We start from the raw sequence: 20,619 nt of genomic DNA on the forward strand, positions 1-20,619 counted from the left end.
CACGTTTCTGTGGACATTACTTTAGAAGTTCTGATGGCAAAACTATCCTCATCTCTCAAATCCTTTCAAACATTCCTGGATCCAGCCAGGGATCTGGATCACCCCAAAGATCTAATCACTTGTACCAGTTCTGAGATTCTGTCCATAACTTTATGAGTTTTGTTTCCAAAAGACAAACAGACAAAGCCAACACCACTAAATACATGACCTCCACCTTGCCAGAGGTAATTATGGTGCGGTGATGGTGTGGTTATAGTACAGCCCATTAAGCTAAAGATCAGTCAGACCATTTAACCACATGCACGCCTGAGACATACGAGACATCTGAATATCGTCTTGACATCAACGTGTCAGAAGCAAAAATCAAAAGAAAACTCCACGTCGTGGTGGGAGAGACACACCACGCAGCAGAACTGTTGAATGTGCATGAAACATTGATGCCTTCATATATATTATGATCAGAGAGTGTTTGTGTCGCGGTGGACTGCCCACCAAATCAATCAGCTTATCAGAGAGCAGTGAAGCACACTGAAACCATTTACAGCGCTCTGCACTTTAATACACCTGACCCTAGAGGACTGCACTGTGTGTGTCTGTGTGTTTATATATCACGCAAATCAACTTATGGGCATTTTCTGTAACTATGGAGACCAGATTGTGATGGTAACGGGTACAAAGTGGTTTTTAAAGCTTTTTTTAAGGATGAAGACTTGGTTCAATGGCTGGGGTTAAAAAATGGTGATTGTTTGGTTTGAGGAAAGTTTTTGGAGCCAGTTTTTTGATGTGGTGGGTGGGATTAAGGTAAGGGGGTTAGGAAATACACTTATCAATGGATAATCCCTACAAGTCTATTACATTTGTTTTATCAGGCTTTTAAACCCCACCCCCACAAAGACTGAAAACCGCATTAACCATCTCACGACCAGCCCACCTGACAACCACATCATGTATCTGGTTTTAACGTCATGTTGTCACTTTCACTGGGAAGGGGCAGAAAAGGTAAACAGTAGTATTTTGGTCTGAAACTCACCGACCACATGAAGCATCGTCAAATACAGTCTATTGATTTGTTCTGTACCAATAGTAAGTGTGTGTTTGTGGTTGTTTGGTCTCTGTGTGGCTGTCAGATGGACTGGAGGCCTGTCCAGGTGTACCTGCCTCTCGCCCAATGAGTGCTGGGATAGACTCCAGCTTCCCCACAAGGGTGAAATGGACGAAGCGGTTAAGAAAAGGCATTGATGGATGGTCGGACGGGCGGATAGATAGATAGATGGATGGATGAAGGTATGTACGGATGTTTGGATGGACGGACGGACGGACGGATGGGTGGATGGATGGACGAATGAATGTATGGATGGAAGGATGGATTGACGGAGGGACGGACGAATGGATGGACAGACAAACGGATGGATAGATGGATGGATGGATGGACGGACGAATGGATGGACAAATGGATGGATGATAGATAGATGGATGGATGGATGGACAGAAGGATGGATGGCTGGAGGAACGGACAGATGGACAGACGGACGGACGAATGGATGGACAGAAGGATGGATGGATAGATGGATGAATGGATGGACGGACGAATGGATGGACAAATGGATGGATGGATGGATAGATGGATGGATGGATGGATGGATGGATGGACGAACAGATGACAGACAGATGGACGGACGGATGGATGGATGGGTGGATGGATGGATGGATGGATGGATGGAAGAATGGATGGACAGACAGATGAATCATGAATCCATCTATCCATCCACGGATGGATGGACGGACGGACGGTAAATGTCCACATTTAACTGAAATGAGGAGAAAATCCTCCAGGTTTGGGTTCGCTATGCTGGCGAGATGTGCAGAGGAAGAACACGTCTCAGCGCTACAGAAAGAAACAGATGCAGAGAGAGGAAGATCCTTCACATCGTTTCTTTGTGTTCAATTAACAGCCTGAGTTGAGTCTGTTAAAAAGCAGAGCAAGCAGCTGGAGACACACACACACACACACACACACACACACACACACACACACACACACACACACACACACACACACACACACACAGAGTGATGCAGCTGACAAAAGGCTGTTCACGGAGGCTGATCAAAGCTGTGGCAGATGGTCAAGCAGGACTTGCAAGCTACGGTTGGACACACACACACACACACACACACACACACACACACACACACACACACACACACACACACACACACACACACACACACACACACACACACACACACACACACACACACACACACACACACGTGGCCACACTGAGGTGGATTACGAACAAAAGCTGACCGTCCTCTCCTCACACACTCTTCTCTTTGCTCAGCTTCGCCTCTCAGGGCTTCTGCTTCATATTTCTTCTTCTTCATCCACCAAACTGTTGGTCTTGCCTTTCCAAAGTCCAGCGTGGTTTCCCAACTTTACTTCGTCACATTTATAAACGTCCATCATCATAAAAACAATGCAGCCATGTTTTGTAAAACCTTCGTGTTTGGTAGTTCGTAGTTTTAACTGCTAAAAGTTCCTATAAATGTGTTGAAACTACTTCCAGTGGGAAAGCTAAGCAGGATGTATTCTGATCCGTTACGAATACTTCCAGCTCAGGACTTACACATGTAGATAACTCCTGCCATACCTGTCAAGTTCTGGGTTTTAAAATACAGGAAACTCAGTTCTTTTCTTGTGGGAAATGAAATTATATTGTTGCTGTGTGTTTATTCTTCGCAGGGGCGGGTCGTCTCCTCACATCAACGCATTTTCTCTAAAATACGGGAGATTTACGAGAAATTAAAGATACGGGACGACGTCAGGAAACAGAAAATACGGTAGTTTCCGGCCAAAACGGGAGACTTGACAGCTATGCCCGTCTCCTCGGCTCATGTTCATCCAGAAAGGGTTATTTACACACCATCTTACTGGCTCGACACATAAGAGGTGATGGAATCATTGTTTGGACATTGGCTGACAGGTAACATTTTAGGAAACATTCTGAACTTATCAATAATTAGTTTAGAGAATAAACAAATTGAAACTTTTAACAAAAATAACATTTCTGTCACATTCCTCTGAGTCTGAAATAGACAACATTAAAAGTTGACCTAACAGTAAATCAGAGAAACTGCAGAAATATTAGAATAGTTTAATTCTGTGTCCTGGACGAATTATGTATTTCCTGTCCAAGCATTTTACTGTTCATGCTGAATGGTGTGTATTTACACACCCACAGTACCTCGGTTTGTGGGCCACGGATCGGTTTCCGTGCGTATTTTGTGTATCACAACAAAACTATACATGTTATTTTATTTCATAATTTCTCAGCAAAAACAAAGTTTCACATCAGAAATAAATAACATGACTGTTCTGAAGCGATTAAATCTTTCAGTGATGAAAGTAACGATGATGATCAGTCATCAGACATTTTCTGAACCAGTTAGTCCAGTTCAGAGTGGCGGGAAGCTGGAGTCTATCCCAGCAATCATCGGACAAGAGGCTGGTTAACCTGGACAGGAGTCCAGTCCATCACTGGGCCACACAGAGAGACAAACGTATCATGCACACCCACACACACTCCTAGGGACACTTTACAGTAACCGATTAACCAAACATGCATGTGTTTGGATGGTGGGAGGAAGCCGGAGAACCTGGAGAGAACCCACACATACACGGGGAGAACATGCAAGCTCCCCACAGAAAGGTCACTGTTCAATTCTCACCCCAGCTTGACACTCGAACCAGCGACCTTCTTGCTGTGAGGTCACAGTCCTAACCACTAAACCACGTTGATGATATGAATCATATTAATAAAGAATCGAACGTTAACAGAATGGTGGCCTTGTGTCCAAACGGCTCCTCCTGGCCGTCAATCTGCTCAGCCCAACACCATCGTTCCGCCCAACACCCTCGTTCAGCCCAACACCCTCGTTCAGCCCAACACCATCGTTCCGCCCAACACCCTCGTTCAGCCCAACACCCTCGTTCCGCCCAACACCCTCGTTCAGCCCAACACCCTCGTTCAGCCCAACACCCTCGTTCAGCCCAACACCCTCGTTCAGCCCAACACCCTCGTTCTGCCCAACACCGTCGTTCAGCCCAACACCCTCGTTCAGCCCAACACCCTCGTTCAGCCCAACACCCTCGTTCAGCCCAACACCCTCGTTCAGCCCAACACCCTCGTTCTGCCCAACACCGTCGTTCAGCCCAACACCGTCGTTCTGCCCAACACCCTCGTTCAGCCCAACACCCTCGTTCAGCCCAACACCCTCGTTCAGCCCAACACCCTCGTTCTGCCCAACACCCTCGTTCTGCCCAACACCCTCGTTCTGCCCAACACCATCGTTCAGCCCAACACCATCGTTCAGCCCAACACCCTTGTTCTGCCCAACACCCTCGTTCCGCCCAACACCATCGTTCCGCCCAACACCATCGTTCCGCCCAACACCATCGTTCCGCCCAACACCATCGTTCAGCCCAACACCATCGTTCCGCCCAACACCATCGTTCCGCCCAACACCATCGTTCTGCCGTCACGATGCTCAACACGACAAACAGATATGAATATAGCACGGTCTTGTTCTTTAACCACTTGTATATGGTCATACGAAACGTGTATAATGTCATGACTGATCAGCTAGTTTGCGTTTCAGTTTGAGGCGCCGCAGCTGCACATGAAAGTTAAATCCATGCAGTTTACTGTAGAAATACGTAACTTTTACAGCTACTCTGTTGCATTGCAGTCACAAGATCTTCACAGAAAAAGGCAAAAAGCCTTCTGATTAATTGATTAATCAATCAAATATTGTGTCATATCAGTCCTACGCCTGACCTCTGACCTCCAGACAGCTGCTGCTTACTGGATGTTTTCTCTTCTTCAGACCTTCTCTGGAAACACTGGAGATGGTTGGAAAGCCTCTTCTTCCTCATGCTGATGCTCAGTTTGGATCCTGATGCTCAGTCCTGTCTACATGACCACACGATTCAAGCTGCTGCCATGTGATTGGCTGATTAGACACATGTGTTAACAAGCAGCTGAACAGGTGAACCTTGTACACCAGCTGGTTAAGGTAGTACTTCCATTCAATCATTTGTTTGAGATATTTCAATCCAAACCAGTGTGATGAACCGTCTGCACAGTCGGGTCTGGTTCCCAGCAACGTCTAAGGCAGTGGTGTCAAGTTCTCAAGTACTAAACGCAACGGGATTCAACAGCTTCTTGTCAAACTGTTCCTTCATTTCAGTCAAGTGTGTTGGAGCATGGAGACAACACAAACCTACAGGATACCGGCCATCGAGGACTGGAGTCTGACCACTGTGCTCTGAAGGAAATCGTTTACCATGTGACTGCAATTGTTCACCACTTGTCCCTAACATTTACCTTTTCTCAAGTTTGTCCCTTTAACTTTATTCTGTTATTTCTGTTGCCAGGTAACCATGCTGCACTTACTATCCCGGGTTGTTAGTGTTTGCATTGTGTTGCATTTGTCATTGTGTTACCATTTTACATTGTTCTTTGTTTAACTCCACCTTGCAGGATCGGTGTTGGGGAATGGCCAACCCAACACTTCCTCATTGCAGGTGTGAGTTACTTCTTAGATTAGTTGATTGGGAGAAACCAAGTGGAGGATTTTCTCTTTTGTAGGTTCTTTAAGTGTGGGCTTATTTGAATTAGTGTATTAGAACTGGTATTTCTTTGTGTATTTTTGTTTGTTTAGGAATTTGGTTTGTTTATTAATGTTGGTGTAGAATAAGCTTGCTGGGGATAGTGATATGGGGAAATGGTTTAGGCTAAATCAAATCAAGTGTGTGTCTAATTGAGTATGTAAGTAGTCAGTTTTCGGATCTCATGAAAAGGATGTGAAACTGGTGACTGATTGCCCACAAATTTTTGAAATTGTACTCTGGACCATTCTTGGAAAATAAAATGTTCATCTGTAAGGAAATCCCAGGAGTGCTGATTCTGTCTACGTCTGATCTTCTTAACCTTGGACACACTACCTAACACACCAACATGTCGAATTTTCTGGCTGAGTAGGACAGTGGTGGGCCACTCTGGTCCTCAAGGGCCACGGTCCCGTAAATGTTTCCCTGATGCAACACAGTTGACACACAACAGACTTAATTAACAGACTAGTTCATCACATTCTGAAACTCGGAACATTAGTAGGACTGCAGCTCTTGAGGACCGGATTTTCCCACCATTGGAGTGGGATGTTTAATGGCAGGTCAATGGCAGCTTAAAATCTTCCTCTTTGTGTCCATATGGAGACATCGAACCTGCCGGTACGTCTGCGTTAACGTACGAAGAAGAAGCAGAATTAATAAAACTCCTGGATTCTGGACTCTATTAATAAAGCTGAAAGCTTCCCGCTACCCAGCAGCACACAGTTCCCGCGTGTCCATTATCTGTTAAACGCTAATCAGTGCATCATGTGCGAACATAAACACATAACACACACACACACTCGCTCACAATCAAACCAAACTGGGTGAAAGGGGCCACGCCGTTATCAGATATAAATGACCCCCCTCCACCACACCAGACTGCTCAGGTTACTGATCAATACACACAAATTGCCACCACACACACAAGAAATACACACAAAGACAAGTAGTGCTCACAAACATAAACTACACCGCCTCACACACGATGAAACTAATGTGGGCGAAGACCGAAACATGATTAAGACTCACTGCTTCATCATTAATCAATTAGGTGGACATGATAAAGTCAAAGAGCGAAAAGGTTTCTACTCCTCTCTTTCTTTCCTCCTCCTCTTTCCTTCATTCCTCCTTCATCTCAGCTCATTTCCTGCTTTCATTCAGGAAGAACAGAAAAACCGGACAGGACAGGTGAGCAGGAAACCGACAAACCTGAGGTCCGAAGGATTCATTCAGAGGGAAAATGGATTAATGGATGGATGGATGGATGGATGGATGGATGGATGGATGGATGGATGGATGGATTGGTGGATGACAGATGAATGGATTGATTGGTGGAAGGATGGATTGATTGTTGGATGGATGGATGGATGGATGGATGGATGGATGGATTGATTGGTGGAAGGATGGATTGATTGTTGGATGGATGGATGGATGGATGGATGGATGGATGGATGGATGGATTGGTGGATGACAGATGAATGGATGGATTGGAGGAAGGATGGATTGATTGATAGATGGATGGATGGATAGATGGATGGATGGATGGATGGATGGATTGATGATGGATTGGTGGATGGATGGATGAAAGGACAGACATGACAATAGAAGGGATGAGTGGAGATAGACCCCTGGAGGAACGACTGGAGCGAGCAGGTGAGGGGCTTGGTGAACGTGGATACGTACCTGGCATTTTCCGGTCCGAACGTCGTAGAGGGCCACGGAGCCCTGGCGAGCACCAACGGCGATGCGGTGACTTCGGTCGCAGTAGCCAACCATGTAGAACCTAGAAGATTTTAACCGGTTGGTCAAGTTCATTCACAAGCACATTGAAACAGATGCTGCACAACCTAAAACCTTAAAGGGGTGCTATTATGGTATTTGGAGTTTTCTGAGATTTCTACAGTGTTACAGTGTTGAATCCTCATCAGACATGTGAACGGCACTGTTTTTTATCACCTAAACGCATGTTTGAGTTTGAGTTCCAGCACGCTGTCCGTTCGGTTTCCATGGCGACGAAAAACGCGTCGTTTTAGAGAGTTTTTTCGACGTCCCGGGGGATAAGGTTCGGTGATTGGTTACCTTCTACTGGTTAACAAGGGCATGTACAAATACATCAGGCGGGTGGAAAACGTGGGATAAAGTTATTCCCAACGATGGCTGGTGAGTTTACCAAAGAGAGACATCCTGCTGCATTCGTTGCTGTGGGTTGCTGTTTTCCACTTCGTTTTCAGGCTCTGATTCAGGTTCCAACATGTAGGGCTGTATGCTATGTGTTGACATTGTATTTTGTTTTTTTATTGAGTTCATATGAGCCTAATCCTTCTGTTTATGAGATGTTACAATGACGGCGAAAGCAGGTGCGGTGCGCGCTCCCGATGTAGTGCAGTGGCGGGAGGCGGGGCTTAATGCGGAAGAGTCTCAATCCACTCGTTTTGCCCGCAGGCTGATCTGACAGCCTCCGGAGAGGGTCGATCTGAAGTAAATAAAGCCATTTGTGACAATAACTCCATCAATCCCAGCCTTCTGGGCTCAGAAGTAAAAATAAATTAGCCTGAAATGCACATAATAGTTCCACTTTGAACAGCATGAAACCTGCTCCTCTAACTGGGCTGAGGATTTACTTTGGCTTTAAACAGCTTTCATATGCAGGAAGTCTTGGACAGGTCTCGTCTGTTCTTATGTCCATAAAAACCAAAATGTTTCCAAACTCTGCCTTCAAACCCGATGAGTTAATCTCTCGTGCTGTTACAGTAGCTGCAAGGCTAGCTTCCTGCTTGTTCTGTTGTTTACTGTGTGCCACCCAGACTCTATATTGCTGCATTTCTTTGATTTAATTACCATGAAAAATAATTGTAATGAAATCGGTATGTGTTGCATCAAAAGGCATCAATTCAAGTCTTTTATTAGGACAATTATTCTTCAGATGACCGGATTGGTGCTTATACATGAGTTGATATTTGAACTCTGAAACTAACTGCATTTTTGTTAGATTTTTTTTCCCCCCAAAATAAAAGCGATATTTGTAAATTTTGACAAACAAGTGGAATTTTCAGATGTTTCCATTGAAGTATTTAGCACATTAGCCTCAGTTCTCGTAAAATCACGTCCAGTTGATGAGATTTTATGAGAACTGCGTCTATGCAAGGTAGTGATGTGGCGTTATTTTGGGGTTTTCTACTTGCTGCGTAACATTTTCTACGTCTTTTTAAAGCTTTTCTCCCTCATTTTCTCTTCTAAAACTCTGAAATTTGCTGTTGTTGGTTCCACACCGTGCCATCTTTACCAGAAATGAACTGGTCACAACTCACTGAGTCACGTCCGGATACATCTAAATGCAAAAAAAGTTTCCATTACACTTTTGCAATATATTTCTATTTCAAAACGTCTGGAAAACCACCTTATGAGAGCATAAAAACTTTTTAGTGATATTTGACTTTTTTTTTTTTTTTTTAAACAATGTAGGTGTTTCGATTTGCATTTTTTTTATTGTGAAATTTAGTTATTGAGCAATTCTAGGCGTGATTGGTAACGCAGCTACTGTCTGAGATGGTCAGAAGGTTCTGTTCTTCACACCCCGCTCATTCCACACTGAGGAAAAGGTACTTGGAGGGGCCTTATACACACACACAGACACACACACTTACTTGCAAATAGCAGGGAAGCACTCCTGCAGTCCTTTCTTCTTCACCAGAGAACCTTCAATGCAGTACATGATGATGTCCATCACCTGAAGAAGATACAGAGTTTTTAATGGAAACTTAGTCGTGTGCTCTGATTATGGTTGCTGTTTATGAAAATAACGTATTTTGTTGTACTTCAACCAGTAGATCGACAACATCTCCAGGCATCTTCTCAATCAGGATGTCGATGACTCGCAGTATCTCCGTCTTGGCCCTGGCCAGAGTGGTGGTGTGAACATTTTGCTGGGACTGAGAATTCGCCTGAGCTGCGTTGTAGCGATGAACCTGGAAAACAAAGATACGCTCATCAAACACAGTGGAACCAGTTGAGAGGACCATCATCTTTCCAAAGGGTTTATTATAAAGAAAAACATTAAATATGGTTTCTAGGATTGAAAAGAAGGGATTTAATGAATGATCCAGATGCAAACTGGATGGATCAGTCTTACCTCTCTTGCAATGGTGGTGATGAAGGCCGGTGGCCGGGCAGTAGCAATGAGAGAGAGGGCATGACGGGCGGAGCGAGCTGAATCTGCTGGTGGGTTGAGGGGCAAACCCATGCTGATGCTGTAGAGAAGAAACAAAGAGATATTTTTACGGCTTCTAGCAAACATGACATAAATGTCCGATCTTTAAATGGTAATTATTTAAGAAAAAAACTCTTGTTTTTATTATTTCTTTTCATTTTCATCAAGTGCAATCATACAGTAAAGTCATGTTCTGAGTCGGACCAGACTGTACATAGAAGATGGGCGAATCCTCCGTGATGTCACGCGCAGGTTCCTAAACAACTGAATAAAGCTCATTGGGCGGTTCCTACCATTGCCATGTTGGCAGCGTCATGCATGTTGTCTCTCCCAGAAAATGCAAAACTAGGTAAAGAGGTGGAGCTGAGAGGGGGGGTTGTGAGCATGGGGGTGGATGAGTGACATCTATTAAACTCCTGCCTGTAGCTAAGAGATAACAGAGCTAACAGGAGCTAACCAGCTAACAGAGGTAGGCGGGCAAAAGCTGAAACACACTGTTAACATGCTGGAAACTGAAGTTGGTCTTTTTAACATGGGAGTCTATGGGGATTTGCTCTGTTCTGGTGCCCCAAGTGGATGTGGAGGGAACTGCAATTTTTGGGCACTTCCACGTTGGCTTCACTTTTAACCACCGGAGGTTGCTGCTTGGTCTCAATACAACAAGAAAAGTTCAAGTCGATGCATTTTGGGACCCACTGAGTCTATTAGTTGATCTTCTCTGAAAACTGGGATTTTCACTGATTTGCACGTGTAGAAGAGGACAGATAACATTTAACTGAGGAAAAAACGGCCCCAAACGTGAAAATGAAATTACGAAATTTAAAATACAAAAGCATTTAAAAAAAATTTTTTTTTTTAAAATCTTTTAAAATTATTTAATTTAAAAATGAATTTATTTTTAATGTTTGAAATTGATATTTTAAAAATATTTACAAAACAAATACCTTCATGTATTTATTATTTCAATTTAAGTCTAAATTATTTCAATAATGTTAAAATATTTTTCATTTTAAAAATATTTTTGAAAATATTTTTAGGGATTTTATTTTAACTGTTTAAGTTTATTTTTTGTTTTTTGATACTTTTATTGTTTAAAGGTATTAATTAAAAGATTACATTATCTTCAACATTAATTTTAACAAAAGTAGTTGAAAAAAAAAACATCTTAAATTTTATTCTAAAACTATATTTATTGTTCAAGTTTTTTTTCTTTTTCCCCAACATGTTGTAAATCCTAAACAAGGTTTTTTTTAATGATTATTTTGGTCCAAGAAACCTTAAATACCTGTCACAAAAATGCATTTAGTTTGTTTTATTGTATTTTGTGTGTGAAGCATGGCATGCATTATTAGCAGCTGGTGGACATCAGTGGAGCCAAAAACAATATGTAAAGGTTTCCTCTTAAGGTTTTAATGAACTAAAGAGATCTGGACATTTAAATGAGCCACTTTAGGAAGAGAAGGAGATGAATCGCAGAAAAACAGCAAAGAGATTGAGTCTTACTAATATATGGAGTGAAGAGATTAGTGGGCAGCTTATAATGTCAAGGCCGAGTCAATGGGAACCATTCACCAAGCGACAGCATAATGGACTCCCACAATGCAACAGGAATTAGACACACACACACCCTAACAGCTGGCCACACACCCCTAAGAGCCACGATGTGTGTGTGTGTGTGTGACAACGGCGGTAGGAGGGGTGATGTGTGGACGAAAAACCAGGCTGCACCATTCATCTCCTCTGATTACACATCACAGCTACAAATCCTGCAATTAATACTGGTAATATATTGGCAATATATCAGCAATCCTGAGAAGCGTCGCTTCATTTAGAGCGGCGGCTGTAATTGGAAACAGTCACGGCGTTGATGTAATGCAGCGGAAACGCAGGGCGCTAATTACAGCGAGGTCAAGGACCAACATTCACTACATGAAATAATCTGGATTATCATCAGCGAGAGGAATTAAGGTTTAGACATCTTTTCCAAAAAAAAAGTGATTTTAAAGCTAAATTCACTGCAGCTGGACGGCGACGAACAGCTGATAATCTGCTGCTGCTTTGTGTGGAACCACTGCAGGCTTCAGCGTGTGTGAACCTGGCAACATGACTGCATTCACAGCCGATACCACGCTGACATTATCCAGTCAATACCGAGTCACACACACATGCAGACACAGCCAAGACTGGAAGTATTGATTTCTGACTGCGAGGGAGGAGTGAATGACCTCAGTCACATGATGAGAGTCACCGCTGTAAGAAAACCAGGACGGTGCACGGTTGGCTGGCTGCTCGGGGACTGATGGGTTCTTGCCGTGGGGTGCAGATGGGGTAAGCGGTTGGTTCGCCGGCAGGCTTACAGACTGACTTATTGACTGCTTTCTGAACTGGCTTGCTGACTGCTGTGCTGCACTTGGCGTCGACTGCAGGTCGCTTTGCACAGCGATGAAAGAAAACTTCGCCTTTTTCTTTTCTCAAGTTTTTCCAATCGAGATGTAAAGTAAATCATCTATAATCTCACTGATTTATTCAACAAAAAGGAGTGTTGGAAAAACTAAACACATCTAATGATTTAGCAAACACTTGAATCCCTTTCTGTCTTAAGACCAGGTTTTTTACGCCCCGTTTCCAACAAGGGGTCTGGAAATCCTGATCTCTGGCTCGCTTCCTGAGACCTGGCCAGATAGTAACAGATGGATCAGTGGTGTGATTACAGGACGGTGTGGCGGTGCGTTTCCTTCCCTGAACAATGATAAATAAGAATGTGACAGCAGAGGAGAAAGGTGGACGTCCAGCGCTTTGCGTTCTTTCTTCTTCATTTTAAACCACAATAAATCCACTTTATATCTAAATCACGTGGTTTTCCCGCTTTGTTCTTGTTGTCTAGTCACTCAGGAGGTGTTAATTCTTTCCACCAATCCATCAACTGCAGTTTGACAAACTCGTTGCTTTAGGGTTAGATTGGTAAAATATGTCAGCTGTCTTCTTTGACCGGTTAATACCATCTGGTTAAAGTTGGCAAGATGGACCAGCCGTCCCGACAATGCAGGTTAACACCAAGCAGCAACCTCCGGCGGTTAAAAGTAAAGCCGATGTGGAAGTGCTTAAACCTGCAGTTCCCCCTCCATCCACTAGGGGCTGCAAAACAGAGCAAATCCCCATAGACTCCCATGTTAAAAAGACCAACTTCACAGCAGGAATAAACACGTTTACAGCCTGGTTCAAAAATCCATTTTAGGTTTAATAGGTCAGGTTTACATGACAACTGTGGGGGGAGTGAATTTTTTTCTAACTCGCCCATTTAAAAGTAATTTAATCTCGAAATTCGGCATATTTAGGGGCGTGTCCTTTTGATTGACAGGTACCCGATATCCTGCTTCAAGTCAGAAGAACGTAGAACAACCGTGGTTTTTTGCCGGTTAACAACGTGACTTAGCTTTAGCCCGCTTACCTCCGTTAGCTGGGTAGCTCCTGTTATCTCCAGGTTAGCTCAGTTAGCTCTTAACTACAGGCGTCTCATCTCGGTCCCCATGGAAACACCCCCCTACAACTGAACCGAGTCCCCAACCGGACTGAGTCTAGCGGACGATCCTGATGTGAACACACCTGTTGAAGGAATGACTGAAAAATACCATCTCACTGTATCATGAAGAACTAATCTAAGAGCACTGCAGATGTCTTTCCTCCTTAGCATTGTAGCCTAAATACCTCAGACTCAACAAGCTGCCAGAGTTTACTTGTTTTTCTTGGTATCATCCTGCAAAACACAACCTAACAACCATCTGTAGTTGCTGTTGGCTGTTTGCTGTCGTGTTATGGTCTGCAGGTGTTTGTATATCCTGACACGGATTCAGGTGCATTGTCTAATGTCTGACAGGAACAATGTGAATCAACATTTCACAGCTCTCTTTTTCTAAGAGGCAAATTAATGACAAAGCAGAACAGCTCAATAAGCAACCAGGACACTTGGATGCTGATTGGCTGTTTTACAGACTGTCTGGCGGCTTTCTCAGTTATTTCATACCCAGATAATTAACTGTCTTATTGAGAAACTAAATTATTTACCAGTGCACTGGCTGATAATGACCCTGCAGAGTTTTTGAACTTTATTTTTTCTGATTGTTAAATAAAAGCAATTCCTGATCCAAATGGATCTGCGCCAGGTTTTCTGATCATTGCTTGCTGAACCGTGGAGATCACCAGCAGACAAGCAGTATGTATCCCTACATGATCGACAGTCTCCCAACACAATCCTTCGCCTCTGCAGAGCAAATGCAGCTTCCAACAAGCAGGAAGGAACAACAAACCCAGAGCCGACTGTTGCATTTATCGCTGTAAGATGAGCAACGGCTACAGAATCTTATGCTGACACACACTTGCATAGAAAACATGCATTTATCTCCATGATGTTGCAGTTTTCTGATCAGATGAAGACGACGGAGGAAAGTCAAAGTCCTCCAGTTTTCTGAAAAGTTTTTTCCACTTTTCTGTGAGAAAAGCCGACGTGTGTGTAGTTCTACTGCGACAGTAAACAACGGCGTTTTTCCATGTTGTAAATTAAGGAGAAAACCTGAACAAAACCGCTGGATTTCTTCCACTTTATGGATAACTTTCATTGTTTACTGAATAATCATTAACTTCTGTTATTTTTCTGTAACATTAAATCCATCCAGTCTCTCAGCAGACAGAAAGAGATGCAGTGACTGATGCTGATGCTCTGGTTCGATTCCTGCAGATGCAGCCACTTACAGCTGAGTTATTTATTAAAAATAGACTAAGAATTTCCAAATGTTAGTTAGGTAACGCCGGCTGTCTGACAGGTAGAACCAAAGATCAAGATCGAGGGCAGCTTCGATGGCCTTCAGCAGCTTTCCATGTGAGAAAATACGAGCTGATGTTGACTCTGCTCTTCACCTCCCTCTTTGTGGGAGGCCTTTCAGCCACACAACATGGTTTATTCAGTGGAGGAGCGTCTGTTTGTCCACTCCTGGCTGCACAGGAGGGACTCGCATGCTCAGCCTGCCTGGCCTCAGGCTTTAGACTAGAGGAACACAACAAACACCGAGAGGTCACATGACCTCTTCTTTACCTGCAAAACAGCGGTTTGTCTCCACATTAATGATAAAAAAGATTAGACGTTTAACTTTTATCAGCAGACTTGTGCAGAGTTTGTCAGGGATCCCTCTATTCTATTCTATTGAAGTTGCAGCAGGGAAACATCTACACCTGCAGCACAGTGAGCCTCGAGGACCTCGGTTGGGATTCATTGATTTACACTATAAACACAATTAAACTAAACAGAAAACGTGTCATGTGTCATATGTGAATTATGAACATGTATGACGATATTTACATATGTGATTATTTGACACAAGATGAAGGGAAACGTTGGCTCAAGCTAACGTGCACGTCTGAAACGACCTCTGAGAACAGCTGCAATAAAAACAGAGTTGCAGGTGGGAGAAAGACACATATACATCCCAAACACACGCTGTTAGATGTGTGTGTTTTCACTAACGTGTGTGTGTGTTTTCCACACGGAGCTTTTTCAAATCTCTGCCCACTGAAAAGGGATTACCACACATACACACCCCGTTCAGCAAGGAGGGTATTGACGAGTAGCATGGTGCATCAAACAGAAAAAGAAAGAAGTCTCACTCCAGGTCAGGTGCATGGAGGTACACACACACACACACACACACACAAAGTGTGTGTGTGTGTGTGTATGTGTGTTATGTGCATGCAGTAGTGGGTTCAACTCTGCTCTGATGCAGATTATGAGCGAGAGGGGGAGTGTGTGTGATGATATTCTTTTTGTGAGGATTGTAATGCGCCGATGTGATTATCGGGTGTGTCATTGATTAGCCCTTGTGCTGTTTACATAAACAGCACCTGGAAGCAAGAATACACACCTGCAGACATCGAGTGATCAATTATACATGGTCATGGATAAAAGTTTGGAATTTGCCCGTCACCGGCTTGTTTTCAGAAGTGCTCGCATTTCAGTCAGAATGCAACGAAAGAGAAACACTTCTACAGGGAAGCAGGAAACAGCAGTACTGGGGGGGCCGCAGCCCCCCTACTGGTAGGATGGGGATTACTAAACCTAAACTGAGAAATACAATAGTAAAACACTGTCTATAAAACATAGCTGGTAAAACCTTGAATCACCCTTTACCAGTTATAGTACATTTAATTTATTTAATATAAGTCTGGTGGACGGGTATCAACAACAAAAGGCAGCCAACAAGTTTTTAAACGGTGTTGACAAACCAGTAAAACCAGAGCTATGAGAACAACCGTACAACATAAAATATAAAAATGACTGGCAAGTAAAAAAAAAAAAACAAAACCCTACCAACCTCTTTCCTGCTGGTGGTTAACTGGCTGATAGCTAACTTTTATCTACTTCAGTTTTGTCTTCATTTAACTGAAGGAAGTTCTGCCAAATCCAGTTTTTAATCTGATCAATGCGTCTGATCAGAGTTTGGATCGGACTGTAGTCTCCTGGTGAGATGGTTATGTAGACTTATGTGTCATCAGCGTATCTATGGTAACATATCTTGTTGTTTTTCATCATTTGAGCATGCAGATGTTGAACAGCATGGGCCCCAAAGTGGAGCCTTGGGGAACCCCACAGGTTATTTCAGTTGGCTCAGACATGTAGTTACTTATAGACATAAAGTAATCCCTGTCTTTTATACAGGACTCAAACCAACTAATGCAGAGCCATCGAGTCCTACCCAGTTTTTTTTTAGCAGGTCTAGGAAGATGTTATGGTGGACTGTGTCCAATGCAGCACTGAGATCCAGTACGAGGACTGATATGTTGGTATGCCCAACTCTTGATGTGATTCTGGATCTGATCTATGATGCATCTTATGATGAGAACTGATTGTTTTGTTAAATAATGGCAGAAAAATAGCAGCATTTTCATGCAAACTGTTCCAACCATATGTTTGCTAAACTTGCAGTTTAAGAAATAAATAAACTAGCTATATTTGCCTTCTCGGTTATGAAAATGATTTGTTAAATATTATTTTGGTTTTCATGCTAAAATAACCACTCATGCTTTATGTCTTTTGTGTGATTTTAGATCTAGTCTGTTAGGGGTGGGAAATCGACTTGAAAAAAATCAAATATCTGGATTTTAAAATTGATGGAAATCTTGGGGGGTTTTTTTTTCTTCAAGTAAAAAAAATTATTTTTATTGATATTTTCACTTGTCTTCTTAGGCATTATAGCAGCAGAATGATGGTCTGGCTACTGGGTTGTTTTTTCATCCTAAATGAAGGCAAGAACAATGAGTCGCAAAAAAAGTTTTGTACAGTTGTAGCAAAACTCTGTAAACGGCGCCACCTTTGGAGAAATCCCAAAACTGCAGCATAAATAAACTCACAATGTTTAAAACATAATGAGACAAACAATCCTTTGAAGCCAAAGCTTAAAGCCAACTAAAAGTCGGCCATTTTGGGTCAAAGTTACCACTTTTGTGATTTGCAGGCATCGCATTTTAACAAATGCCTTTATATTCTTACAATTTTAACTCTTACACAGCTGTAAAGTATCCCGTTTTGGCCGGGAAAGTACCATATTTTTCCCTGTTTCCCGACGTCAACCCTATTTAAATTTTTCATGTAGGGAGTAAATACACTGATACGAGGAGAGGAACCAGAAAATTTCACGTATTTTAAAATCCAGAACTTGATACCCAGTTTTGGATAAATCTGAAAACTGTGCATACAAATTATAATAAAATCAGCTGCATGTGTTGTTTTTCGATTACTGTTTCACATAACTGCCAGAACATGATCGACCCAGTTTGGCTTTGTATACATATTACAAAACTTTAAGATAAATTATTTCAGAAACGTAATGGCGGATCTCTAATTCTTCTTTGCTTTGTCTATGCAACATGCAGCAGTAAGAGATCATAGAAAATCCAATGTGGGGTTTACACTTGCTTTTCCTCATATGAAATCCTCTTTAAGATGATCAAACACACATTTACTGTTTATAAAATTAAGCAACTTTGTCTCGATTAACGCAGCCTCAAGAAAAACAGAAAAACTTATCTGACTCCCAGTAAAACTTTACGTCATGCTACCAGCTCGTGTTTCTGACTTGTAAAACAGCTCTGATAGATAGTTGCATTAGTATAAACTGTTCCAACGAAGAAACCTAAAACACACAAGTGATCCTGCTGGTCCGTCAGGAGAAGCAGCAAACCGCTGGGAAAGGCAAGGAGGAATACACTGCGACAGAGTGTGTTAAGGTGGAAGGAAAGCGGAAGAATCCATCCCTGCTTCTGTTTTATTTTAAACAGATAATGATGCAACGTCTTGTAACCTTCATCTTTTGTTTCATCTAATTTCCTTCTGTTAAACTTCCCTTCACTCCCTGTTCCAATAAAAATGCATCCAACTACAATTTCATTGTATTTTCTCTTTTCACACACACACACACACACACACACACACACACACACACACACACACACACACACACACACACACACATACACACACACACACACACACACACACACACACACAGAGCAACAGCAGACATATCTGTACTCATTTAACCAGACTGGCCCAGCTTGAGTTTCAGTCTTAATGTGATCATCTCATGTTGGCCTGTTGGATTTCAGCAGCAAGAAACACGAAGACTTTCGTTCCAAACATGAGAAAACGCAGCAGAACGAGTATTTCTGGAAAACTCCATCAATGTGGATCTGATCCTAGTGGTCTGGTGGATCTGATCCTAGCGGTCTGGTGGATCTGATCCTAGCGGTCTGGTGGATCTGATCCTAGCGGTCTGGTGGATCTGATCCTAGCAGTCTGGTGGATCAGATCCTAGCAGTCTGGTGGATCTGATCATACTGGTCTGGTGGATCTGATCCTAGTGGTCTGGGTAGTCAGATCCTAGCGGTCTGGGTGGATCGGATCCTAGTGGTCTGGGTGGTCAGATCCTAGCGGTCTGGGTGGTCAGATCCTAGCGGTCTGGGTGGATCTGATCCTAGTGGTCTGGGTGGTCAGATCCTAGTGGTCTGGGTGGTCAGATCCTAGTGGTCTGGGTGGATCTGATCCTAGCGGTCTGGGTGGATCTGATCCTAGCGGTCTGGGTGGATCTGATCCTAGTGGTCTGGGTAGTCAGATCCTAGTGGTCTGGGTAGTCAGATCCTAGTGGTCTGGGTAGTCAGATCCTAGCGGTCTGGGTGGTCAGATCCTAGCGGTCTGGGTGGTCAGATCCTAGCGGTCTGGGTGGATCTGATCCTAGTGGTCTGGGTGGATCTGATCCTAGTGGTCTGGGTGGATCTGATCCTAGTGGTCTGGGTGGTTAGATCCTAGTGGTCTGGGTGGTTAGATCCTAGTGGTCTGGGTAGTCAGATCCTAGTGGTCTGGGTAGTCAGATCCTAGCGGTCTGGGTGGATCTGATCCTAGTGGTCTGGGTGGATCTGATCCTAGTGGTCTGGGTGGATCTGATCCTAGTGGTCTGGGTAGTCAGATCCTAGTGGTCTGGGTAGTCAGATCCTAGCGGTCTGGGTGGATCTGATCCTAGCGGTCTGGGTGGTCAGATCCTAGTGGTCTGGGTGGATCTGATCCTAGTGGTCTGGGTGGATCTGATCCTAGTGGTCTGGGTGGTCAGATCCTAGTGGTCTGGGTGGTCAGATCCTAGTGGTCTGGGTGGATCTGATCCTAGTGGTCTGGGTGGTCAGATCCTAGCGGTCTGGGTGGTCAGATCCTAGCGGTCTGGGTGGTCAGATCCTAGTGGTCTGGGTGGTCAGATCCTAGTGGTCTGTGTGGTCAGATCCTAGTGGTCTGGGTGGATCAGATCCTAGTGGTCTGGGTGGATCAGATCCTAGTGGTCAGGTGGATCAGATCCTAGTGGTCTGGTGGATCTGATCCTAGTGGTCTGGGTGGATCAGATCCTAGTGGTCTGGGTGGATCGGATCCTAGTGGTTTGGTGGATCAGATCCTAGCAGTCTGGTGGATCTGATCCTAGTGGTCTGGGTGGATCGGATCCTAGTGGTCTGGGTGGATCTGATCCTAGTGGTCTGGTGGATCAGATCCTAGTGGTTTGGTGGATCAGATCCTAGTGGTCTGGGTGGTCAGATCCTAGTGGTCTGGGTGGATCGGATCCTAGTGGTCTGGGTGGATCTGATCCTAGTGGTCTGGTGGATCAGATCCTAGTGGTCTGGTGGATCAGATCCTAGTGGTCTGGGTGGTCAGATCCTAGTGGTCTGGGTGGTCAGATCCTAGCAGTCTGGTGGATCTGATCATACTGGTCTGGTGGATCTGATCCTAGTGGTCTGGGTAGTCAGATCCTAGCGGTCTGGGTGGATCTGATCCTAGTGGTCTGGGTGGATCTGATCCTAGTGGTCTGGGTGGATCTGATCCTAGTGGTCTGGGTGGATCTGATCCTAGTGGTCTGGGTGGTTAGATCCTAGTGGTCTGGGTAGTCAGATCCTAGTGGTCTGGGTAGTCAGATCCTAGCGGTCTGGGTGGATCTGATCCTAGTGGTCTGGGTGGATCTGATCCTAGTGGTCTGGGTGGATCTGATCCTAGTGGTCTGGGTAGTCAGATCCTAGTGGTCTGGGTAGTCAGATCCTAGCGGTCTGGGTGGATCTGATCCTAGTGGTCTGGGTGGTCAGATCCTAGTGGTCTGGGTGGTCAGATCCTAGTGGTCTGGGTGGTCAGATCCTAGTGGTCTGGGTGGTCAGATCCTAGTGGTCT

General features: G+C 43.9%; 1 protein-coding gene across 1 annotated transcript in view; it reads right to left on the reverse strand.

The window, feature by feature from the left end:
* Nucleotides 1-20,619, reverse strand: part of wdr7 (WD repeat domain 7) — a 142,562-nt gene that overhangs the window by 12,798 nt on the left and 109,145 nt on the right. Inside the window, exons 25-28 of the mRNA XM_079256537.1 lie at nt 9,807-9,924; nt 9,493-9,642; nt 9,322-9,404; nt 7,361-7,460 (exon numbers count right to left, since the gene is read on the reverse strand). Coding sequence (XP_079112663.1) covers nt 7,361-7,460; nt 9,322-9,404; nt 9,493-9,642; nt 9,807-9,924 — 451 coding nt within the window. The remainder of the gene's footprint in view (nt 1-7,360; nt 7,461-9,321; nt 9,405-9,492; nt 9,643-9,806; nt 9,925-20,619) is intronic.

Source organism: Telmatherina bonti (assembly GCF_933228915.1).
Source record: "Telmatherina bonti genome assembly, chromosome: 17".
Classification (NCBI taxonomy): Eukaryota; Metazoa; Chordata; class Actinopteri; order Atheriniformes; family Telmatherinidae; genus Telmatherina; species Telmatherina bonti.